Raw genomic sequence first — 21436 nt, 5'->3', positions numbered from 1 at the left:
GACCCGTTTGCCATCTGCATGAATGGCGCCGATCTGAGGGGAAAGTAGACAACTGGAAAACTTCGGGGCGGATCTTCCACGCGGGGAAGTCGAGAGCGTGTCTCACCCGACATCTCTCTTGAGAACAGGCAGGGATGGGGTTGTGCGAGGGAGGGATGTCCATCCCGTTCCTTCGAGGCCGCTTCCCGTATGGAACGTTGCAAGGAATGATCCCTCTAAGCTGTGGGGTCCTGTGAGCAAAAATTCTACTTTGTGAGCTGCTGGCATTAAAGTCGTGAGCAAGTGATTTGGCTCCTGGATAAATTAGTTTGCTCTGAAGCCCTCCTTCCTTAGCTAAGGCAAAAATTCTCTGAGCTGGAGGCTAAAAGACTGAGCTAGCTCACACTAACTAGGCTTAGAGGGGACACTGGTTGCAAGCCTGTGTAGAGTTACTCTTTCCTATGCTCATTAATCCCCGTGGGCATAGATTGGAAAGACTCTGTTGAGGACGGCACAGTGCTCTCGCGCCCCCCCCTCCCAGCCTTAACCCTAAAAAACACATTATGTACATGTATATGTGCGTCTACTGAAAAGTAAGATCCAGGTGGTCAGCTGTGTTGGTCTGAAACAGTAGAACTAATTCAGAGTCCAGCGGCACCTTTAAGACCAACAAAGTTTTATTCAAAGTATGAGCTTTTATGTGCATGCACACCAAAAGTATGCGTGCAAACGAAAGCTGTATGGGTCCACAGGATGGCATCCTTTGTGCATGACTTTTTGTGACATCTCTGGCAATCGGAAAGAGATACAATAAAATAAGATTAAGTATGAAATTTAGGAAGAATCCCTATGGAACGCTGAGTAAGCATGCACAGTGTCAAATAAACCGTTGTGTGTGTAGCAGTAGAGAGCACAGGATAATTCTGGTTGCGGTAGAAAATTGAATTTGGCTATGAGGAGGACCTGCACCACAGTTCAGAATGGTAGGTCCTGGAATGCTTGTGGCTTGCTTAGAGCTTTAGGCTGCTGTAGACAGGTCATGGTGGAAAGGAGGGGAGATGCTTAAAGAAAAAGAGACCAGACAAAGTGACGCTGAAATACAGTATGATTCTAGACTGCGTGGAAGATTTGTCCCAAAGGCCATGCTGCTGCTTAGAATTGAATCTTTTTTTCAGACGTTGCTCTAAAAATAAGATCAACGTCAGTGGGATCAGGCTACCTGTCATGAGGAACACCTAAGCAAGTTTTGCTGTTCCAGCCTAGGAGTGAAGCTTGGTGCTCTTAACGTCCTGCCTTTAAAAGAATAACTCTCAAGCTAAGACAGCGCTTCCATTCTACAGGACAGTATTTATTTACGTATTACATGTTTCTCCTTCCTTTCCTCCAAGAAGCTCAGTGTTGTGTACAGCACGCACCCCTCTGTTTTTATCCTCGCACCAACCCAGCTAGGTAGGTTATGCTGAGAGAGCGTGACTCGCCCAAGTTCACCAGCAAACGTCATGGGAGAGTGGGAATTTGAACCTGGACCTCCCAGGTCCTAGTCCGGTGCTCTTAACTGAAGACCACACTGGCACAGGGAGTTCACTGGTATATGTGTGCCCATTTTGAAACCCAGCCAGTTACTTTTCGTGCTACCTCTAGAGCCACAGGAGAATGCAAGAAGTAAGCAGGACAAGAAAGTGATTGATTTGCATGTGTGGTTTTAGTACCCAGAATCTCTTTCTAAAATGAGCCTACAGGTTTCCAGTGGGGCAGTGCTATGCGGAACTGTTTCAGTAAAAGCTCATTGAAATTAATGTTGTTAGACTGGATTGCATGGTAAGAATATCATCTTACCCTGGGGTGTCAAACATCAGGCCCGGGGGCCGGAATCGGCCCGCCCAGGGCTCTTATGTGGCCTGTTAACAACTAGTGCAGGGGAGGGAACAGGAGACTGTTTGGTGTAGTGGTTAAGTGTGCGGACTCTAATCTGGGAGAACCGGGTTTGATTCCCCACTCCTCCACTTGCACCTGGCTGGATGACCTTGGGCGAGCCGTAGTTCTGATAAGAGCTGTTCTTGAAAAAGAGCAGTTTCTGTCAGAGCTCTCTCAGCCCCACCTACCTCACAGGGTGTCTGTTGTGGGAAGGGGAAGGGAAAGGCGTTTGTAAGCCATTCTGAGACACCTTTGGATAGTGAAGGGCGGGGTATAAATCCAAACTCCTCTTCTTCTTGAGGGGGAATGGGCAGAGTCACTCTGATTGTGGCTTCAGCATGATGGAACAACCTCGTCTGCAGCAGTCAAGCAGTGTGGGAGCGTCTGCCCAGTGCTGCACCGCTGGCTCTCCAGTCTGCCCAGTTCCCCCCCCCTGATCCTGAATATTGCCCTCAGTATTAGATCCCATATTCATAGGATACAGTCAAGTTGCTTCTAACTTACAGCAACTCAATGAATGACCTCCAAAACATTCTCCTGTTGTTAACAATCTTGCTCACGTCTTGCAAACGGAGGGTCGAGGCGCAGTCCATCCATGAGTCAAGCTGTCTCACCTTGGGTCTTCTCCTTTCCCTGCTGACGTCGCCTCTTCCTTGAGTTATCGTCTTTTTCATGGAGTCATCATGTGACCAAAGTATAATAGTTTCAGTTTAGTCATTTTAGTTTCCAGGGAGAGTTCAGGCTTGATTTGATCTAGAAGCCACTGATTTGTCTTTTTGACAGTCCATGATGGTCTCTGCAAAACCTCCGCCACATTTCAAATGAATCAACGTTCTTCCTGTCAGCTTTCTTCATTGTCCAACTTTCACACCCCTATATAGTAATGAGAAATACTATGGCATGAATGAAATGGATGAATGAAATTGATCTTGGTTGCCGGTGATGCATCTTTGCACTGAAGGATCTTTTCTAGCTCCTTCAATGGCTTCCCTTCCCAGTCTCAGTCTCCTTCTGATTTCTTAGTTGCAGTCTCCCTTTTGGTTGATGTTGGAGCCAAGGAACGTAAAATGTCAGTTTTTTCATCACCAACCTTAAAGCTGTGTAGTTCCCCAGCTGTCATTGCTTTTGTCTTCTTGATGTTCAGCCGTAATTTTGCTTTGGCACGTTCTGCTTTAACCTTCATCAGGAGTCATTTCAGGTCTTCGCTGTTTTCTGTCAGTAATGCGGCGTCATTTGCATATCAAATGTTCCTTCTGCCAATTTCCATTCCACTGTCATCTGAATCTCGTCTGACTTTTCTTATGATGCGTTTCGCATGTAGATTGAAGAGATAGGGATACAGTTACGTGGATTCAAAACACATAGTTCTGTTTAGAAGATCCTAAAACAAATTCTTCTCTGCATTTTTGATAGTCGTCCATTCCCTTCAACGGATTGGACTAGTTGGCAGGGTTGCATGTCTTACTCCGGGAAACTTGCTAAATCTGTGTCCTAGTTTCCAGCAAGTTTTTGCATGTGGGGAAGAGGCATCATATGAAACCCTGTAGCTTGCCATCCTATCCTTTGGCATATGCAACTCAACACACCAGGATTCTGTGTTAACTGGCCCAAGTGAATGGCCAATAGAATACCTTCCCCATCTTCTGAAATGCAGATTCTCAGCCTGCAAATGGGACATGCCCTCCCCCCTCAGACGGTCTGCAGTCTCTGGACTGGCTCCACTGGAGCATTTCTGTGGACAGGAGGATTTACACTCCCCCCCCCCCACTGCAACCCAAAATGTGCCCTGAAATGCTGGTTTTTTTGGGGGGGGGGATTTCTGGCCTGCAGTGGGGTCAGGCTGGGGGAGTTGTGCTCCACAGGCAGAAATAATTCTGAAAAGTACGCAAACGGAGAGTGATTTCAGCAAAGCGTACTTTATTCTATCCGGAACAAGACGACTTTGGCCGGCTCACAGGCCGGCTTATATCCCCTGAGAAACCGCCACCCAAAACACACCCCTACTTCCCTATAGGTTATTTACAGTGGCCGAGAGTCCCATAGGCTCTCGGCCAGGAACCTAGCCCCCTGATTGGAACGGGCTAGGATCCGCATAGTCCATTGTCTCTTGGAGCGAAGCTCTGCGTTTGTCTCTGGACTTGTCTGAACTTGTCTGGACTGGATACATTACAAATTCCATCTGGGGAAATGCCCCAGTGGATCCAAGCCCCTATGCAGTCATAGGTGGGGCTTCAGGGCCACTAATGGATTTGTGACCTGCATGGGATCATGAGGAGGTGCTGATTGTATGAATGGATGCCTCCAAGTGGGGCCTGTAAATACGTTGACTGCAGTGCATGCAATTACAGAAGGCCTTTGCATGGTGTCAGCAAGCTGCCAATGTGTTTTCCTATTCTTGATGTATGCACTTGTCTGCTTTCACTTTCCCATGTATGCCTGTGTATGCACTTAATTGCCTAGTTGCAGGAACATCCGTATCTCTCAAGGCCACAGGTGGTTGCTGGCGGGTAGTAGCTTGGGTGATCTCATGGTATTATCCATGAGAAGCAAATGTGTTATGATTAGCTAGAAGCGTTGCTTCCCAGGCTCAATGGAGCGCGCGGGAAGTCCCACAATTGGGCCTCAGCTTTTTGAATTTACTATAATCTATTAGGATCCATGCTTTTGCCTCATTCTGAACAGTGATCCTGTTATGCACCTATTGCTTCAAATAAAGTAAATCCTTTTCTACAAGTGTGTACTTCGTTGATGCGATGGGAGTCTGACACATGGTTGCACAGTTCAAGTGGCAAGTCTGGGTTTTTGCCAAATGTCCACTTTTTTGGGGGGGGGGGGCAAATTTTACAGTGGGATAACTCAGCAGAGTTATGCTATTCTAAGACCATTGATTTAAATGGACTCAGAAGGGTGTATAGGATTGAACTGTAAAGGCTCCTTTCTATTCCAGTTAAGCAAGACTTTTTCTTTCTGCTTAGGGTTTGGGTTTTTTTATGGTGGCATCCTTACGAGCCACGTTCATATGCAGACAGCTCCTAGGAGAAGGCCAGTTGAGTCTGAAACTGAGTGGTAAGTGAGGTGCCTTCCTAGTAATCCCAAAAACCGTTCAGCCACTCCTGATCTAGATGCACAACAGTATCATCATTCCTCAGAGGATGCTGCCTGTCACGTTGCTGCGTGAGTCATGGCTTTGGACTTGCATAGGGGAGGCATGCCCTGGAACAGTGACTCATGCAGATGTGCAAGGGTGAAGGGTTCCCTGTTTATTTTCAAGTGAACTGCGCCTCTGACTTTAATGGGGATGGGATTTGCCTTTCCTGTCAGAAGTGTGAGAAATACTTAGAACCATAGAATCATAGAGTTGGAAGGGACCTCCAGGGTCATCTAGTCCAACCCCCTGCACAATGCAGGAAATTCACAACTACCTCCCCCCCACACACCCCCAGTGACCCCTGCTCCATGCCCAGGAGATGGCAAAGAAAACCTCCAAGATCCCTGGCCAAACTGGCCTGGAGAAAAATTGCTTCCTGACCCCAAAGTGGCGATCAGCATTTCCCTGGGTGTGTAAGAAAGTGCCACAAGAACTAAGCACTGAGGCAACCCTTCCTGCCCTCCCTCTCATGATCTGCCTAAGTTCACAGAATCGGCATTGCTGTCAGATGGCCCTCTAGCCTCTGCTTGAAAACCTCGAAAGAACGAGAGCCTTCTTTCCCTGGAAGTGATCTTGTAGTAAATCAACCCCCCATGGTGGTAATTAATGTTAGGAGCATTTTCCAGTCCCTGGATTCAAAGCCTGCCTTAGTAAATCTCAAGAGAGCACAACATGAATGCATGCTCAAATGCTTTGGACCTTGTCTGATCACTACCAAATGTTAAATTATAACAGATCGATTCCAAAGGACCTGGAAAATCAGAGGTGCCTCATGCTTGCAATCCCCATGTAGAATAGCTTAAGAACATAAGAAGAGCTGTGCGGATTGGACTGCTGGTTCCATCTAGTCCAGTATGCTGTGTCACTCAGCAGCCAACCAGTTGCTTTGAAGGGCCAAACAAACTGGACATAGAAGCCAAGGCCCTCCCTTGCAGCTGCCTTCGAGCACTGGTATTCAGAGGGTTGTTGCCTCTGTATATGGAGGCTCCCTTCAGTCGCTGTGGCTAATAGTAATTGGTGGACCTCTCCTCCATGAATCTGAACTTGGGCCAGTCAGACGCACTCAGCCTAACCTACAGGACAGAGTTGTTGTGAAGACAAAATGGAAGAGAGTGATGTAAGCTGCTTTATGTCCCCAGTGTGGAGAAAGATGGGGTGTAAATGTGGTAATAAATATAGCTAAAGATGGGGGCAGATAAAAGGTGGGTGGTGGAAAGAAGGAAGCAGGGAAGGGTGAGGAATTCAGCGTTCCCTCTAAGCTGAGTTAGTGTGAGCTAGCTCACAGTTTTTTAGCCTCTGGCTCACAGATTTTTGTCTTAGCTCAGGAAGGATGGCTCCAGAGCAAACTAATTCATGCAGCAGCCAAATCGCTCACTCACAACTTTAATGCCAGGAGCTCACCAAGTAGAATTTTTGCTCACAGGACTCCACAGCTTAGAGGGAGCCTTGGTGAGGATGTGGGGTTTGCCAGGAGTAGGGAGAGAGGAAATAGCATGGGGGGGAAAGATACAGGGGGAACCGAGATGCCCTTCACAAATCTTTGTGGGTAAATAGTAGGTGTGGGGAAAATGAGATGTCCCCCTACAAGTCATCCTGGGTCCCTTATTTGTACAGATATAATTCTGCACCCAGGCAGTATAGATTCTGTGCCAAGAAAAGGCTGCAACCTGAATAAATTACGCAAGTTGGACAACCCTGCATGTTTATTTATTTATTATATTTATACCCCGCCCATCCTGCAAACAGGCTCAAGGCGGCTAACAAGAGCGGTACCATTTACCTTTTTTGTAGAATTTATTTTTATTTTGCTCAACCTGGGGCGTAAGGCAGGGCACTGACATTATACTCCCTGTCCCTGGAACTCTTATTTAGCTACTTGGACATTTGACGCTTCAGAAAGCATTGCTCACAACTCTTCCGGCAGTATCTTTGTAGCCATAAGTGTGTGTGTGTGTATACACACAGAGACACACACTCTAAAATATTATACCCTTCCTTTCCTCTTGGCTCAAGGTGGCTTATGAGCAGTAATTAAAACAGTACAAGTTAAAACCAAATAAGATTTAACCCCCCAGATATCTACTTCCTCCACCCCCGAAAGACGCTTGCTGTTCCTATCCCATCAAAACCCCTGACAATCAAGTAAGCCTTGCAGTGTTTTTTAAAGACCTCCAACAAAGGGTGGCCCTAACTTCTGTTCCATAGAGCAGGAGCTCCAATAAGGACTAGAAACTTCTTTATAATTAAAAAGGTGTTTCTCCGGAAGCTCAATTATATAGCTACACCACGTGCAGGGCTTCCCCCCCCCCACACACACACATTCTCAGTACATTTCTCTTCCCTGTTTATAGCTCAGCAGATTCACATCTGGGGTGCTTGAAGGTGAAATAACAGGATAATGGTTAACCTTGCACGGAAAACTGTGGTCTCCTCTCTACCAGTTGGGAGTCCTGCCCTAAATGTGCAATTTTAGAAGTGTGTAATGATAGAAGTGTGTAATGGAGCTACGGTGGCTCAAGTGGTTAAGACGCTGAACTGCAGGCTGTGGAAGGTCACTAGTTCAGCAGTTCGAGACCCGAGTTGCCACGTGACGGAGTGAGCTCCCGTCTCTAGTTCCAGCTCCTGCCAACCTAGCAGTCCGAAAGCAAGAAATTGCAAGTAGATAAATAGGTACCACTCCGGTGGGAAGGTAACTGCGTTCCATGCGCCTTGGTGTTTAGTCATGCCAGCCACATGACCACGGAAACGTCTTCGGACAGCGCTGGCTCTTTGGCTTTGAAGTTGAGATGAGCACCGCAACCCTAGAGTTGGACTCGACTGGCTTTCGAGCAAGGGAACCTTTACCTTTTTAGTGATCACCTAGGAGCCCATTCCCAGAGGGAGAAACTGCTCCTGGTGGAGGGAATTGGAAGTGGAGAGCTGTGGTTGGGAGGGTGGGGTTGCTTAACCCTTTCTCTGCCTAGTCTTTTACTCTCCCCAATAACCTTTTGCTTCACTTGCGGCTTGTAGTCTAGTTCAGCATTTCCAAATATGCCAAGTTGTCCTGTGGATGTTAGCATAGGACAGTGTCGCGAATGGGCTCTTTTTGTAGCAGGAACTCCTTTGCATATTAGGTGACACACCCCTGATGTAGCCAATCCTCCAAGAGCTTACAGTAGCCCCTGTAAGAAGAGCTCTGTAAGCTCATGGAGGATTGGCTACATTAGGGGTGTGTGGCCTAATATGCAAAGGAGCTCCTGCTACTCGCGATCAGGATGACTTTGCTAGGTCATTTGTGTCATGACCATTCATTGTGCTTCTGTTTGATCATGGGGGCAGTATGCCTAGTTTCTGTGGAATGGCCATTCATCCTGCTCTCCACTTTGAACAGTTTCCTGGTTTTTGGATGACAGGCCCAGTTGTGGTGGCATGTTGAAACTCTGGCCGGTGTTTTGTAATGTGGGTACTCCTGGGAGAGAAAGAGCAATGGAAAATGCTGGTCTAGCAGCCACTGGGTGGCACCCTTGCAGTAGGCAAAGGTAACCAGGCAAGGCTTTGCTAGCGCAATTAACACAAAGGCATCCTCTTTGCCTGAATCCTGAACAACAGAAAAATGTGCAAGGCACCATCTTTTGCTTTTGGGGCCTGTGTCTGTTGGTGCGGCAGTGTACAGCTTCTGGGGTGCTGGGAAGGATCTCCGCAAAACCTCAAAGTCAGTCTGCTGCGTTGCTGGTGTAACTTGAAATCCCTCTAGCCCAGGGCAGCCCACCAGCCATGTGCCCAACACCCTCTGCATTTTGCAGCCCATCCAAAAACTGAAGGTTTGGTTAGCTCCCATTGGGCTGCTATCGATGGCTGGCGAGCTCTCTTTGCCTTTGTGGGTCAAAAGTGTTGCACAGTACACATGAACTCCTTGGTGCCTCTTTTCTGGGGAACCCCCTTCTCATTTCCCCTTGCAAATAATTATAGGAATGTGCAGGGGTCATTTCGTAGAAAAAGAGCTAGGGGAACTCATTAGCATAACTCATTAGCATATGCCACACCCCCTGACATCACCGGAAGTGTGTCATAAGGCCACACCCCCTGACATCACCGGAAATGTGTCATAAGGCCACACACCCCGCCCCCAACGGTCCCGGCCGGCGGGAGTGCAAGGAAGCCCTGCGAAGGCCCTCCCTGGCCCCAGGCAGCCAGGGGTGGGGAGAGGCAGGGAGGAAGGAAGCAACTTACCCTCCCTCTTCTCTTGCCTCCTCCTGGCTGAATGAGGGCCGGAAGCGGGGCGGCCGGAAGCAGGGCCCCTGCCCCCCGTACCTCACCCGGGGGAACTGCGTTCCCCCGCGTTCCCCCCCGAAATGACCTCTGGGAATGTGAACACACATGGAGCTGTCTGATACTGTATCAGACCATCAGGCCATCTGGGCCAGGATTTAATCAGACTTGCACTGGGTCTCCAAGGTCACAGACTGAGGTCTTTCCCATCACCTACTTCCTGATCCTTTTTTTAACTGGAGATGTCAAGGATTGAACCTGGGACCTTCTGCATGCCAAGGAGACACGCTCTACTACTGAATCATGAAACCCTCCTTGCTGGGGTGGGGGAGGGTACCCTGTGAGGTGATGGGGAAATTACTTGGATTTTATTGAGAGATTTTTTTTTCCAGACTTCTCTTTTTATTACTCCTTTGTTAGTGGTTTTAGAGTAGGGTTGCCAGGTCTGGGTTGGAAAATACCTGGAGACTTTGGGGGTGGAGCCAGGAGAGGGCGGGGTTTGGGGAGGGGAGGGGCCTCGGCATGGTCCAGTGCCATAGAGTCCACCCTTCAAAGCAGCCATTTTCTCCAGGGGAGCTGATCTCTGTCAGCTGGAGATCAGTTGTAAAAGCGGGGGATCTCCAGGCCCCACCTGGAGGCTGGCAACCCTATTTTAGAGTGGTCAAAAGACATTGGTGTGAAGGCTTGGAGAGATTCCCCTCAGCCAGTGTTTGAGACACCAGAATTAATCAGCAGGGTAGGAAGGACCTGAGGGTCACCTAGTCCAAATTCTGAGTGCACATGAGTGTAGGAAACTGCATTATGCCAAGTCAGACACTTGGCCTGTCAAGGTCGGTACTGTCTGCCTGCTGGTGGTGGCTCTCAAAGGTCTTTGCAAAATTCCACAGGCTCAAAAAAGATGGGGATATTCCAATCAAATACATTTGGACAGGGAGCGCCCATTCAAAAACAACTACGTCCGTCGTGGGAGGATGTTTGGCTTGCAACATCCCAACAATTTTTTTATTGGCCCTGATATCCCATGGCAGCCATTTTGTACTAGGCTCCAGTCTCCACGGCAGCCATTTTATCTTAGGCTCCAGCCTCCATGGCAGCCATTTTGTAGTGGTGCCCAGTCCCCATGATCAGAAATCAGAAGCTCAATAAGATTGGGGACTGCTATCACAGAAAGTGTTCCTAGGCGCCCTGGTCATACTGAGGCCTCTGCTGAAGACAGCCCGCCATGCTCTATCCTTCTTAGCGACTGTTGAGACAGACATGTGGGGAAACAGCTGGCGCAAGAGCCCCTTGGCAAGCCACTACCCAGGAACCATTTGCAGCAACTTATTGAACTTGTTTGCAAGCGAGCCTTCTGCTTTTCCTCAGCCTCAGGCAGATGACCAGCAAATAAAGCTGCTTGGGAGGGGAATCTCAGGTCATTATCTCAAAACCCAGGACTTTGCCAGGAAGCGTAAGGGATATTCATCGGTGGTTCATGTTGTACTTCAAAAATTATTTTAAAAATGAAAAGTGAAATAAAGGCTCAAAGTTGTTTATGCTCGAAACTATTCCGGCAAATCGGGGAATTCTGTGAACGTTTGCTTGTGTTTTTTAAAAAATTATGTTAAAAGAGTCTTTCTCCAAGGAAGGAAAGTGGTCCAATGTCACCATCTGTCTACAAATAAAACCCTAACCCCAGTGATACCCAGTGTAGTGTCCGTAGTTGCCATGGTGCCTGCTAATGTGTTTACTGGCACCCGCTTACTTCTTCCCCAAAGCAAAGATCCTGGTTTTCCTGGAGGAGGAAGTACTTCAGAAGAGCCTTGGAGGCATCATCTTGGTGCCTCTAGGGAGTACCCATTTCAGAACAGTCTCCTCCACCATGGGAGGTGGCTTGGCTTGGAACCTTCTGAGACTTTCTGACTGGCCATAACTCTTAGGGGAGCCGTTTTTGGGGGGAGTGGCACCCACTGCCACTTTCCAGAATTCCACAGGTTCAAAAAAGATGGGAACTCCTTGATCTAATAATCCAATGAAATACAACTAGATCAGAAATTGAAAGGAAAATCCCCATGTCCTCAGGTATCAGCTAGATTGTGCACCATTTCTTTCAGCGGCGTAGGGCTCTTTTTGTAGCAGTAACTCCTTTGCATATTAGGCGACACACCCCTAATGTAGCCTAATCCTCCAAGAGCTTACAGAGCTCTTCTTATAGGGGCTACTGTAAGGTCTTGGAGGATTGGCTACCTTTGGGGTGTGTCGCCTAATATGCAAAGGAGTTCCTGCTACAAAAAGAGCCCAAAGCAGCTTACAATCGCCTTCCCTTCCTTTCCACACAACAGGCACCTTGTGAGGTGGGGGGGGGGGGGCTGAGAGAGTTCAGAGAGAGAAAACTGTCACTGATTCAAGGTCACCCAACAGGCTTCATGTGGAGGAGTGGGAAATCCAACCTGGTTCTCCTGATTAGAGTCTGCCACTCTTACCCACTACACCACGCTGGCTCCACGTGTTAGGTTGGGCTCTTGGTATTTTCAGATTTATTAGTCTGATCCACGAAGAATTTATCTCCTGTTGCTTAATTTAGTCTACTGTAAACCTTGCTGAGATCTTGTAGGTTGTATTTATTTTGGCTTTATTTCTTGTATAAGAAGAGGTGCAGCAGCAAAAAGATATTATAGGGGGGTGACTGAACAATACTGCCATGTTTTGAATGGCGTTCCAGAAGAGACAGTGCTTTCTTCTCTCTTTTCTGTTGTATTAAAATCGGCCCTGAAAAATTAGTCTACAAAATTCACTAGCCCACAGGTCATGTGTGTGTATGTGTGTTAGCCAATCTCTCCCCCCCACACACACAATTCACATGGTAATTCTCATGAATGGAAGTGTGAAACAAAACAGGATTGTTAAGAGGGTAAGGTGCGTTAGGGTGTGGATCTCTTTTAAGAGCTCGGGGGCAACAGTTGGGAAAGCTCCCTGCTTAATACTTCTCACAGTTGTATATCAATTTACGGGGTTCAAAGCGCCAAGTGTATTCGCTCCTATAATGCTCACAGTAACCCTGCGAGGTGGGTCAGTATCGTTCCCAGATTATGAGATAAATCTGTGTGGAGGGGGGAGTTTGAGGGTTTTTTGCGGGAAGGATTTTTGCCTGTCCCTGATTGACCCATGTATGATTAAGAGAACATAATCAGTCACGGTAATGCAAAATACACGGTCAGTTTTTATTTTATATTTTAAAACTAGGTTTGTTAGGGGGCAGATTTTTCAGTGAGTCTGAAATTGTGAGCATCTATTATCCAGATCTGAGCCAGGAACCAACTCTGGGACCTTATGCCAGGGCCCTTTTCCTAATTATCGAATTATCAACATGCTCTGAAAACAGGTGGGGAACTGGTGTGTGTGTGTGTGCGCGGGGGTTAAGTGAGGCATAATAAAGATGCTAATGGAAGTGGGGAGGAGCCAATGAAAAGGAAAGAAAGAAAGAGGAAGGAAGGAAGGAAGGAAGGAAGGAAGGAAGGAAGGAAGGAAGGAAGGAAGGAAGGAAGGAAGGAAGGGAGGGGGGGAGAAAGAGAGGCCACTGAAGTAGAGCAGAGTCTAGGACCTGCTCAGCTGCCTGTCCCTACTGCATTCCCGGGGCGCAGACAGACACAGCCTGACCCCTCCAGAGGCCATTTCTGTAATATCTTTCTGATAAATTCGCAGAATCATTTAATGCTCTGGTTTTCTTTTCAACTGTGCACTGTAGAGAGTCACTTAGAAGGGGTGGTGGTGGTGGTGGGGAGAATGGGACCGAGATGCAAAGGAGCCGCCTGTCTGCAGTGAGCTGGGGCAGTTGCAGTGCAAATGCCACTCATTCTTTTATCAGTTGAGCTCCCCCCACCCCTGTGATTGGCCCAAGGTCACATGGCAAGGGAGGTTTGCCCTAAGTGGTCCTGTGGCACTACTTCTCCCGTGTTCTGGGCTTCCATTCATGAGAAGGGGACCATGGCTCAACGGAAGAGCACCTGCTTTGCCTACAGAAGGTCCCAGGTCCAATCCTTGGCGTCTCCAGTTAAAAGGAGCGGATAAAGTTATCTACTTTGTTTATATGCCGTGTATGCAGCTTCGTGTGGGTCTTCCTTCCTTTTTAAAGGGAGGGCTGTGGCTCAATGGTAAAGTGTGTGCTTTGCATGCCAAAGGTGCCAGCATCAATCCCGGCACCTCCAGCTAAAAGGATAAACTAGTAGGCAATGTGACAGATTTTTTTTACCTGAGACCCTGGAGAGCAGCTGCTGCTGCTCAGAGAAGGAAATACTAACCTTGATAGGTCTGACTGGGTATGAGGCATATATATGTTAACTCCCAAGTATGGAAGAGGCAGTCCATGCATAAGCCACTAGCGTACAGCTTGGCTCAAGGCCCTGCCCACGATTATTTCATTTAGACCGCACCTTTCTCCCCAGTTGATCCCCAAAGTGGCTTTACATTGTTCTCCTCTCCTGCATTTTTTCCTCACAACAACCCTGTGAGGTAGATTAGGCTGAGAGTGAGTGACTGGCTGAGGATCACAACCTGCGTGTTGTAGTGGTTAAGAATGGTGCATTGTAATCTCCAGAACCAGGTCTGATTCCCCACTCCCCCTCCTCGCGAAGCCTGCTGGGTGACCTTGGGCTAGTCACAGCTCTCTTCGAACTCTCTCAGCTCCACCTACCTCACAAGGTGCCTGTTGTGGGGAGAGGAAGGGAAGGGGATTGTAAACTGCCTTGAATGACTGTAAACTGCTTTGCAACTTCTTAAGGTAGAGAAAAGTGAATTATAAAACCCTTTTCTTTTTCTTGGGCTTCTTCCCAACAAGCTTCCATGGCTGAGCAGGGTCTCCCAGTTCCTAATCTGATACACCAAGCTGGCTGTACAAATGCCTAGTAAGACCACTGCTACAGGAAGTGGTGGCAGCTACAAGCATGGACGGCTTCAAGAGGGAATTAGATAAGCATATGGAGCAGAGGTCCATCAGTGGCTATTAGCCACAAGGTATAGATAGGGGCTCTGGGGCAAGTGATGCTCTGTCTTCTTGGTCCTTGGGGGGGGGCAACAGTGGGAGGGCTTCTAACGTCCTGGCCCCACTGGTGGACCTCCTGATGGCACTGGTATTTCTGGCCACCGTGGGATACAGAGTGTTGGACTGGATGGGCCTTTGGCCTGATCCAACATTGGTGTCTCTTATGTTCTTATGAGGATGGCATTTTAACTGTCCTGGCTTCTACCCCAAAGAAACCGAGCAACTGTAGCTTATTGAAGGGGTGGAGAATCCAGGTATTGTTAGTCATCTTTCTTCCTCATTACAGGGATACAATTTCTAAGATTATCTGGGAAGAGGGAAGGACCGTTCAGCCACTGTAAGTTTTTAGTGTAGGCATGACAGTTGTTTTGACCATTGGGCATGCTTGTCGAGGTTTTGCATTTCCTGCTGGAATGGACTTTTAAAAAATTGTACCAGTTTTATAATGCCTGAACGTTTATGTTCATTTCAAAATGAAGACAATTTGGACATGGATAACCTACCTGGAATGAAGTGTAAGTGGCCCAGTTTAAAAACGAAGCAAAACTGGATGATGCGAAAGGCCTCTGCTAGAGACCTGGATAAGTGCTGCCTGTTAAAGTAGACAACACTGACCTGGATAGACCAAGAGAGCATTCCTGGTCTACTTAGAGTCTTACTCAAGTCTGTTCCCTTGAGCTTACTCCCAGGAGTAAGCTTCAAATATTTTTCTGGGTCTTTTTTTTTAGCCACTGCATTTATTTTTAGAGAAAGGTTATTTGGAGTAGTTGAACAATTGCTTATGGGCTCAATGACACGATGGTGTAATACTAGAACAATGCCATATTCTGTTTCTTAAAAATACTTCAGAATTAACTAGTTGTGTGCCAATTCTCCCCCGTTATTTGGCACAGGATCTTCGTTTTTAAGGAGTGGGTTGTTCTCTTGCACGTCTGTGGATAGGCAAGAAAGACTGAGTGTGGTCCTCTTTGCGCTCACTTCCCTTCCCCTCTGTAGTCTAGATATTTTCCTCCCCTCCCCAAACAAGAACAAATGCGAACTAAAAACACCCTTCAGTTTAAATTAGGCTCTTAGAAGGAAGTGGATCTAAAATAGTAACTCTCACACAGTCTACCAGAGCTTGTCCTCGAATTGCCAAATGCAACTCCTTGGGGGAGAGAGTTCCAAAAGGGAGGTTGCCATTTCTAAGAAAGCTGAAAATGTCACTGCCCTTATCTGTTCCTCGATGAATGAGGGCGCCACAAGCACACGAGGGAATATGTGGAAGGAAGCATTTTTTCCGATATCCCGGTCTCGGGTCATTTAGAGGTTTAAAGGTTAAAAGGCGCCTTGAACAGTGCCCAGAAGTGCACAGGCAACCAACGTGAGATGTTTCAGAACTGTTGTGTTCTCCACAATCTGTCACAGTCAAGAGCAATTTGTACCAGTTGCAGGTTGTGAATATCTTTATAATACGTTATAATGGCCTCCCTTGGCAGTTGCCTTCCTTGTGTTCCGTAGAGGAAGTGGCAACAGCCCTCACGATGCTAGGACCCTGCTGGCTAGCTAGGACATGGCATGGGGTGTTCTTAGGCTTTACAGCAACAAGGGAGTGTGTGATTTGGACCAGGGCCATTGTTCTGGGGGAAAGGGCCCTCCTACTCATGTGGACACATCCAGGCACCATGTGGGCACTTGTAGGGGCCTGGATTTTCCGGAGCCTTCCCACAGACAAACCAACCTTTCCCTGTGAAGTGTGACTTTCTCGATTCTGCATTCCTCTCCAGATACATAGTGGTGGGCAGCTGTGTTGATCTGAAGCAATGGGGGCAAAGTGAGAGTCCAGTGGCAAGCTTGTCATTCTTTTTATCTGTTAAAAACTGGCTCCACTATTTTGCATGCTAAATTAACATGCCACTTTCTCTCTCTATATAGTTAAGGTAAAGGTTCCCTTGCTCGAAAGCCAGTCGAATCCGACTCTAGGGTTGCTGTGCTCATCTCTGTTTCAAAGCCGAAGAGCCAGCACTGTCCGAAGACGTTTCCGTGGTCATGTGGCCGGCATGACTAAACACCAAGGCGCACGGAACGCTGTTACCTTCCCACCGAAGTGGTACCTATTTATCTACTTGCAATTTCTTGCTTTCGAACTGCTAGGTTGGCAGGAGCTGGAACTAGAGACGGGAGCTCCCTCCGTCATGCGGCACACTCAGGTCTTGAACTGCTGAACTACCAACCTTCCACAGCCTGCAGTTCAGCATCTTAACCACTTGAGCCACCGCAGCTCCTCTCTCTATATACTCTGTATATATATTCTGTAATTCCATTTCATTGTCTGACGAAGTGTGCTTTGCACACAAAAGCTCACACCTTGAATAAAACTTTATTGGTCTTAAAGGTGCCACTGGACTCTGTTCTCTCTGGATATAGTTCAGGATGTCCCCCCCCCCCTGTGCTGTTCTTCTAGGCCACGGTGGGGGTGTTCCATTGGACACAAGCTGTGGGTGTCCCCATGGGACAAATAGGAGCTCCAGAGTGCAGGAATCTTTTGCATCCTCGAAACAGGACAGGAGAAAAGGGTTCCTTCCTCCTTATGCTTCAATCTAATCTGTATCTCCTTCCCCAGATGCAACGTGGCTCCTCTTACATTGAGAGGAAAGCAGGCGGTCTCTTTGTGGAACACCTGCTTCTGGGGCAGGTGTTGCCCTTTGTGTGGAGGGCCAAACGGGGTTGCTTTCCCTCCCTTTTGTCCCAAAGTAGCCAGCTGGGAAGACCGGTGGTGACAGAGGCCGACTCTCTCCACACACCAATCAGTCTTTATTAAAATTGGTCATAGACCAACATAAGTCTCAAATTGCCTAATTCACAGTAAATATTGGTATACTATGGTAGATAAACTATAATTCTGGCGTACTTCAAATCCGAATGACCAGGATACATGCTAAGCAAAGGAAAAATAAACTTAGAGCAAATCTCTTGGTAAAAAAAGGCAGCGAAGGAGCAAAGTCATTCTTTTCCAAATGTGGGAGCAAAGTCATTCTCTTTAGGTGAGCTGTGTTAGCCTTGAGGGTCTTCGGTGGCCAACCCCTTCTTCTAGTCGTTTCTCTTCATAGGCCAGGCCAGGGGTACCCTGACTTCCTATTTGTCAACCCTCCCAGGCTGGCTGCTGCTCCTGTTCATGTTCCAGTATTGATGACTTCACCCACTGGCCCCCCGACGTTTGGAATTCCTGGCTCTTTCAAACCGAAGGTGGACTGGAACTATCCAATCCCAGCTTCCCGCGCATTCCTGGCTATATTCCCAGTTGCTGGCAGGGCTTCTAGAAAGGGCTCCCGCACAAGGTTTTTGGCTCCTTGAGAACAGTAGCCATTGTGCCACGGAGTGTGGGGAGGGTGATTCTATCTCTCTGCTGCATTTTTTATTCCACTTTTGCTCCAAGGAGCTCTGTGTGGCTCACATGCTTCTCACCCTGTTTATCTTCACAACAACCCTGTGAAGAAGGCGAGGCAGACACACAGACACACACACTCCCAGACAGACACACACACAGGCTTGCTAAACGTCCCCCAGCTGGTTTCCATGGTAGAGTGGGGATTTGATGTTCTAGCCAACCACGACACTACGTTGGGACTCTCGGAAGAGTGACAAGAATCTTGTGGGAAAGGGTGCCATTAGAGCAGAGGTCAACAACCATTTACAATAAGAAGAGTCAAACCATGTCAACATAAGAACATAAGAGATGCCAATGTTGGATCAGGCCAAAGGCCCATCCAGTCCAACACTCTGTGTCACACAGTGGCCAGAAATACCAGGTGCCCTCAGGAGATCCACCAGTGGGGCCAGGACATTAGAAGCCCTCCCACTGTTGACCCCCCCAAGCACCAAGAAGACAGAGCATCACTTGCCCCAGAGTCCCTATCTATACCTTGTGGCAATATAGATTCGGTGCAAGAGAGCAACCAAGAGCCAGTATAAGAAAGCCCCGTTTGCGTGAATGAAAATATGGTGGAAAGTGCTGTCAAGTTGCAGCTGGATTATGGCAACCCCATAGGGTTTTTGAGGAAAGAGGTGATTTGCCAGTGCCCGTCTCTGCATACTGACCCTGATTTCCTTGGCAGTCTCCCACCCAAGTACTAACCAGGGCTGACCCTGCTTAGCTTCTGAGATCTGACAAAATTGGGCTAGCCTGGGCCATCCGGGTCAGGGCAAATGAAAACGTACCTCTTAATGCGTCCATGATGCACCCAAACACTGGTTGTTGTGAATCCTTTATTATGAATGTGCATTATCCCCACCCCCCTTCCCCGGAGCTGGATTTGGGTGCGCTAGTTGCAAAATTTGTAGGGCAGGGCATTGTTCCGGGATACATCCCACCCTCTCAGTAAGCGACCTGACAAAATATGTGTTCTGTAGAGCAGACAAGGAATAAGCCTGTCTTAGGATATGCGGATTGGAGGGGGGGGGGACTGAGACGAGCAGTATCTTCTCCAGGCCGTCTGCTGTGATGCTTCTCTGGGGGTTTCTGTTGCTCAGTCAGCACCAAACTCTCTGGATAGCTCCCTGAGCAGAGAGCAAGGCTGGCTGCGAGCTGGACTGGGCAGATTCTCATCCCGGACACCATGTGACAAAGCAGGGGTGTGTGTGCTGGAGCGTGTGTGTGTGCGTACTGGAGTGTGAGCAGTCTGGGAGTGCAGAGTTGCCCTTGCAGGGCCTGGTCCTGCAAGACCTTCTGCACAAGCCTAATTGAAACGGGCTCAGCTACAACTGTAATTCCCAAGTCGTGGACTGGAAAGAAAAGTAATTAAGCGATGGGAAGTCAAAGGCACACACTCAGAGACAAGACTTCTCATTCTGTCTCTGTATAACTCCTTGTGCAGGCCTTACGCCTTCCACAGGGGATGCTTCTTGTTGTGCCTCTGTACGATTCATTGTGCTGGCCTTACGCCTTCCAATGCAGAGGGCGGAGTAGTTCTGAGGCGGCAAGGCTGTTGTTGGCTGCCCCTGGGCCAGACTCAGACTCAGGAACAGACTCCTCAGGGGCTGGAAAGGAGGCACTAGTGGTCGCCCTGGAGGGAAGAGCAGGGGTCTCTGGCGATGCCCAGCAGCACCAGTCTAGGCTCAGACCCAGAGCCCCTGGACTCTGAGGCCTTGGCTGAGGGGCTTGCTCCTGAAGCTTTAGCTCAAGGAGACGCTGTCGACTTCCCAGGCCCTGGGGGAGCTGCCCCTCTCAGCTCCCCAGAATCTCCCCTACCCAGTGGGTGTGGTCCACCCCCCAGTTTCTCTCCCCCACCCAGTGGGTGTGGTAGAAGTGGCAAGCCTGAGAGGAGGCAGTGCAGCAGTACAGAAGTGCTGGGCTTACAGGCCATGTTCCTGCCACTAGGCCCACAAACTGCCCTGACGTATGTAGTTCCTTGCAGGATTGGGTCTCAATCAGACCCTAGTTGGAGCAGGCAAGGCTTCATTTCCTTTCAGGGTATGAACACCCATGAACCTGTCTTATATTGTATTAGCCCCTAGGTCCATCAAGGTCAGTATCCACTCAGACTGGCCGAAGCTCCCCAGGGTCTCAGCTGGAGGTCTTTCATATCAGCCTCCTACCCGGTCCTTTTTAACTGGAGGTGCTGGGGTTTGGACCTGGGGCCTTCTGCATGCCAAGCAGGTGCTCTTCCACTGTGTCACAGTCGCTTCCCAGTTGAATTGAAGCCCTAGGCAAAACAGAGGGCCTTGGTGGTTTGTAGGGGCTGGTGTGTCCCTGCTTACCTGCAGACTTAAATGGGGGCAAATCCAGAACCAGGACCTAGACCTTAGCGCTGCCCTCAAGGGTAGATCCCCGTCTCCAGCTACTGATCTCTGCTCCAGATGAATCCCTAGCCGGGTCTGGGACTTGGCTGCTAAGGCGGAACAGGGGCTCCTGAGAGTGGGTCAATAACGCTTATTCTTCCATTCTTCGTAAGTAATTTTAGAGTGGCGACTTTTGGGGTGCAACATTTTGTGTGAATTCTGGGGAAAGGGTGAAGGGTTTGGAGCTGTTCAGTTTAGAAAAAGGATGACTAAGGGGGGGGGGAATGATAGAGGTGTCATGATGACCCTGGGGGTCATGACAGAGGCTAAAACGGAAGAATGATCCTGGGTCCTCGGGGAGAAACGCAGTGCGTAAATGTCTAAATAAGCAATAAAATAAAATTGAAATCTTAGATTTGTTGGTAGCTGCACCAAAAGAGGGTAGGCTGGTTGATACCATTTAGGATACAGAACAAAGTTTAACTCTGCGTATGAGCTTCTGTCTGCGTGCCCACGCAAGCTTATACCCAGAATTAAACTCTGTTGGTCTTAAAGGTACCACTGGCCTCAAAACTGTGTTCGGTCACTTCGGACCAACACAGGTTCCCCACCCACCTGGATATGTTTGTGGTTCTCTAAGTGAACAACTCAGAGTGAACCAAGTGGGTAGCCGTGTTGGTCTAAAGCAACAGAACATAGTTTGAGCCCAGCGGCAGCTTTAAGACCACCAAACAAAGAATGGAACCCCATCGGCCTTACAACAAAAGCTCATGGTCTTAAAGGTGCCACTGGACTCAAACTTTGTTTAAGCCAGAGTGAAGACCCACACAGTCTTCGTACTGAAGTCCCCGTCTGGCTTTTTCCATCTCACAGTTTGTGCTACACATCCATGCTCCATCAGGCTGAATGCCTCTTTGACGATCAGTCTTGCTTCAGGCAGGGGGCCTTGCTTGGTTGTGAAAAATGAAATTAAAGAAATATAGGCATGCCCATATGTTCTCTCCACCGCGGCTTCTTTTCTGAAGGAAAGTACCCTAAAACTAGTTTAGAAGCTGCTCTGCAGGTTTGTGGGGGGGGGGGAGTTTGTTCCCCCCCCCCATGAAAACTAGCTGATTTGACCTCAGGTTGTAGTCCAAAGAACACTTTTGAATAAAGTAGGGCTTACTTCTGAGCAGTGTTCCCTCTAAGCTGAGCTAGTGCGAGCTAGCTCACAGATTTTTAGCCTCCAACTCACGCATTTTTGCCTTAGCTCAGGAAGGAGTTAACTAAATTTATGCAGTAGCCAAATTGCTCGCTCACAACTTTAATGCCTGCAGCTCACAAAGTAGAATTTCTGCTCACAAGACTCCACAGCTTAAAGGGAGCATTGCTTC

General features: G+C 48.3%; 1 protein-coding gene across 1 annotated transcript in view; it reads left to right on the top strand.

The window, feature by feature from the left end:
- Positions 1-21436, top strand: part of PAPPA2 (pappalysin 2) — a 185015-nt gene that overhangs the window by 588 nt on the left and 162991 nt on the right. The window contains exon 2 of the mRNA XM_015417742.1: positions 13808-13834. Within this exon, the coding sequence (XP_015273228.1) occupies positions 13808-13834 (27 nt within the window). The remainder of the gene's footprint in view (positions 1-13807; positions 13835-21436) is intronic.

Source organism: Gekko japonicus, unplaced genomic scaffold, assembly GCF_001447785.1.
Source record: "Gekko japonicus isolate JY-2015 unplaced genomic scaffold, Gekko_japonicus_V1.1 scaffold158, whole genome shotgun sequence".
In the NCBI taxonomy this organism is placed as follows: domain Eukaryota; kingdom Metazoa; phylum Chordata; class Lepidosauria; order Squamata; family Gekkonidae; genus Gekko; species Gekko japonicus.
Note: the sequence above shows the minus strand (reverse complement) of the source record. Positions and strands in the feature narration are given on the sequence as shown.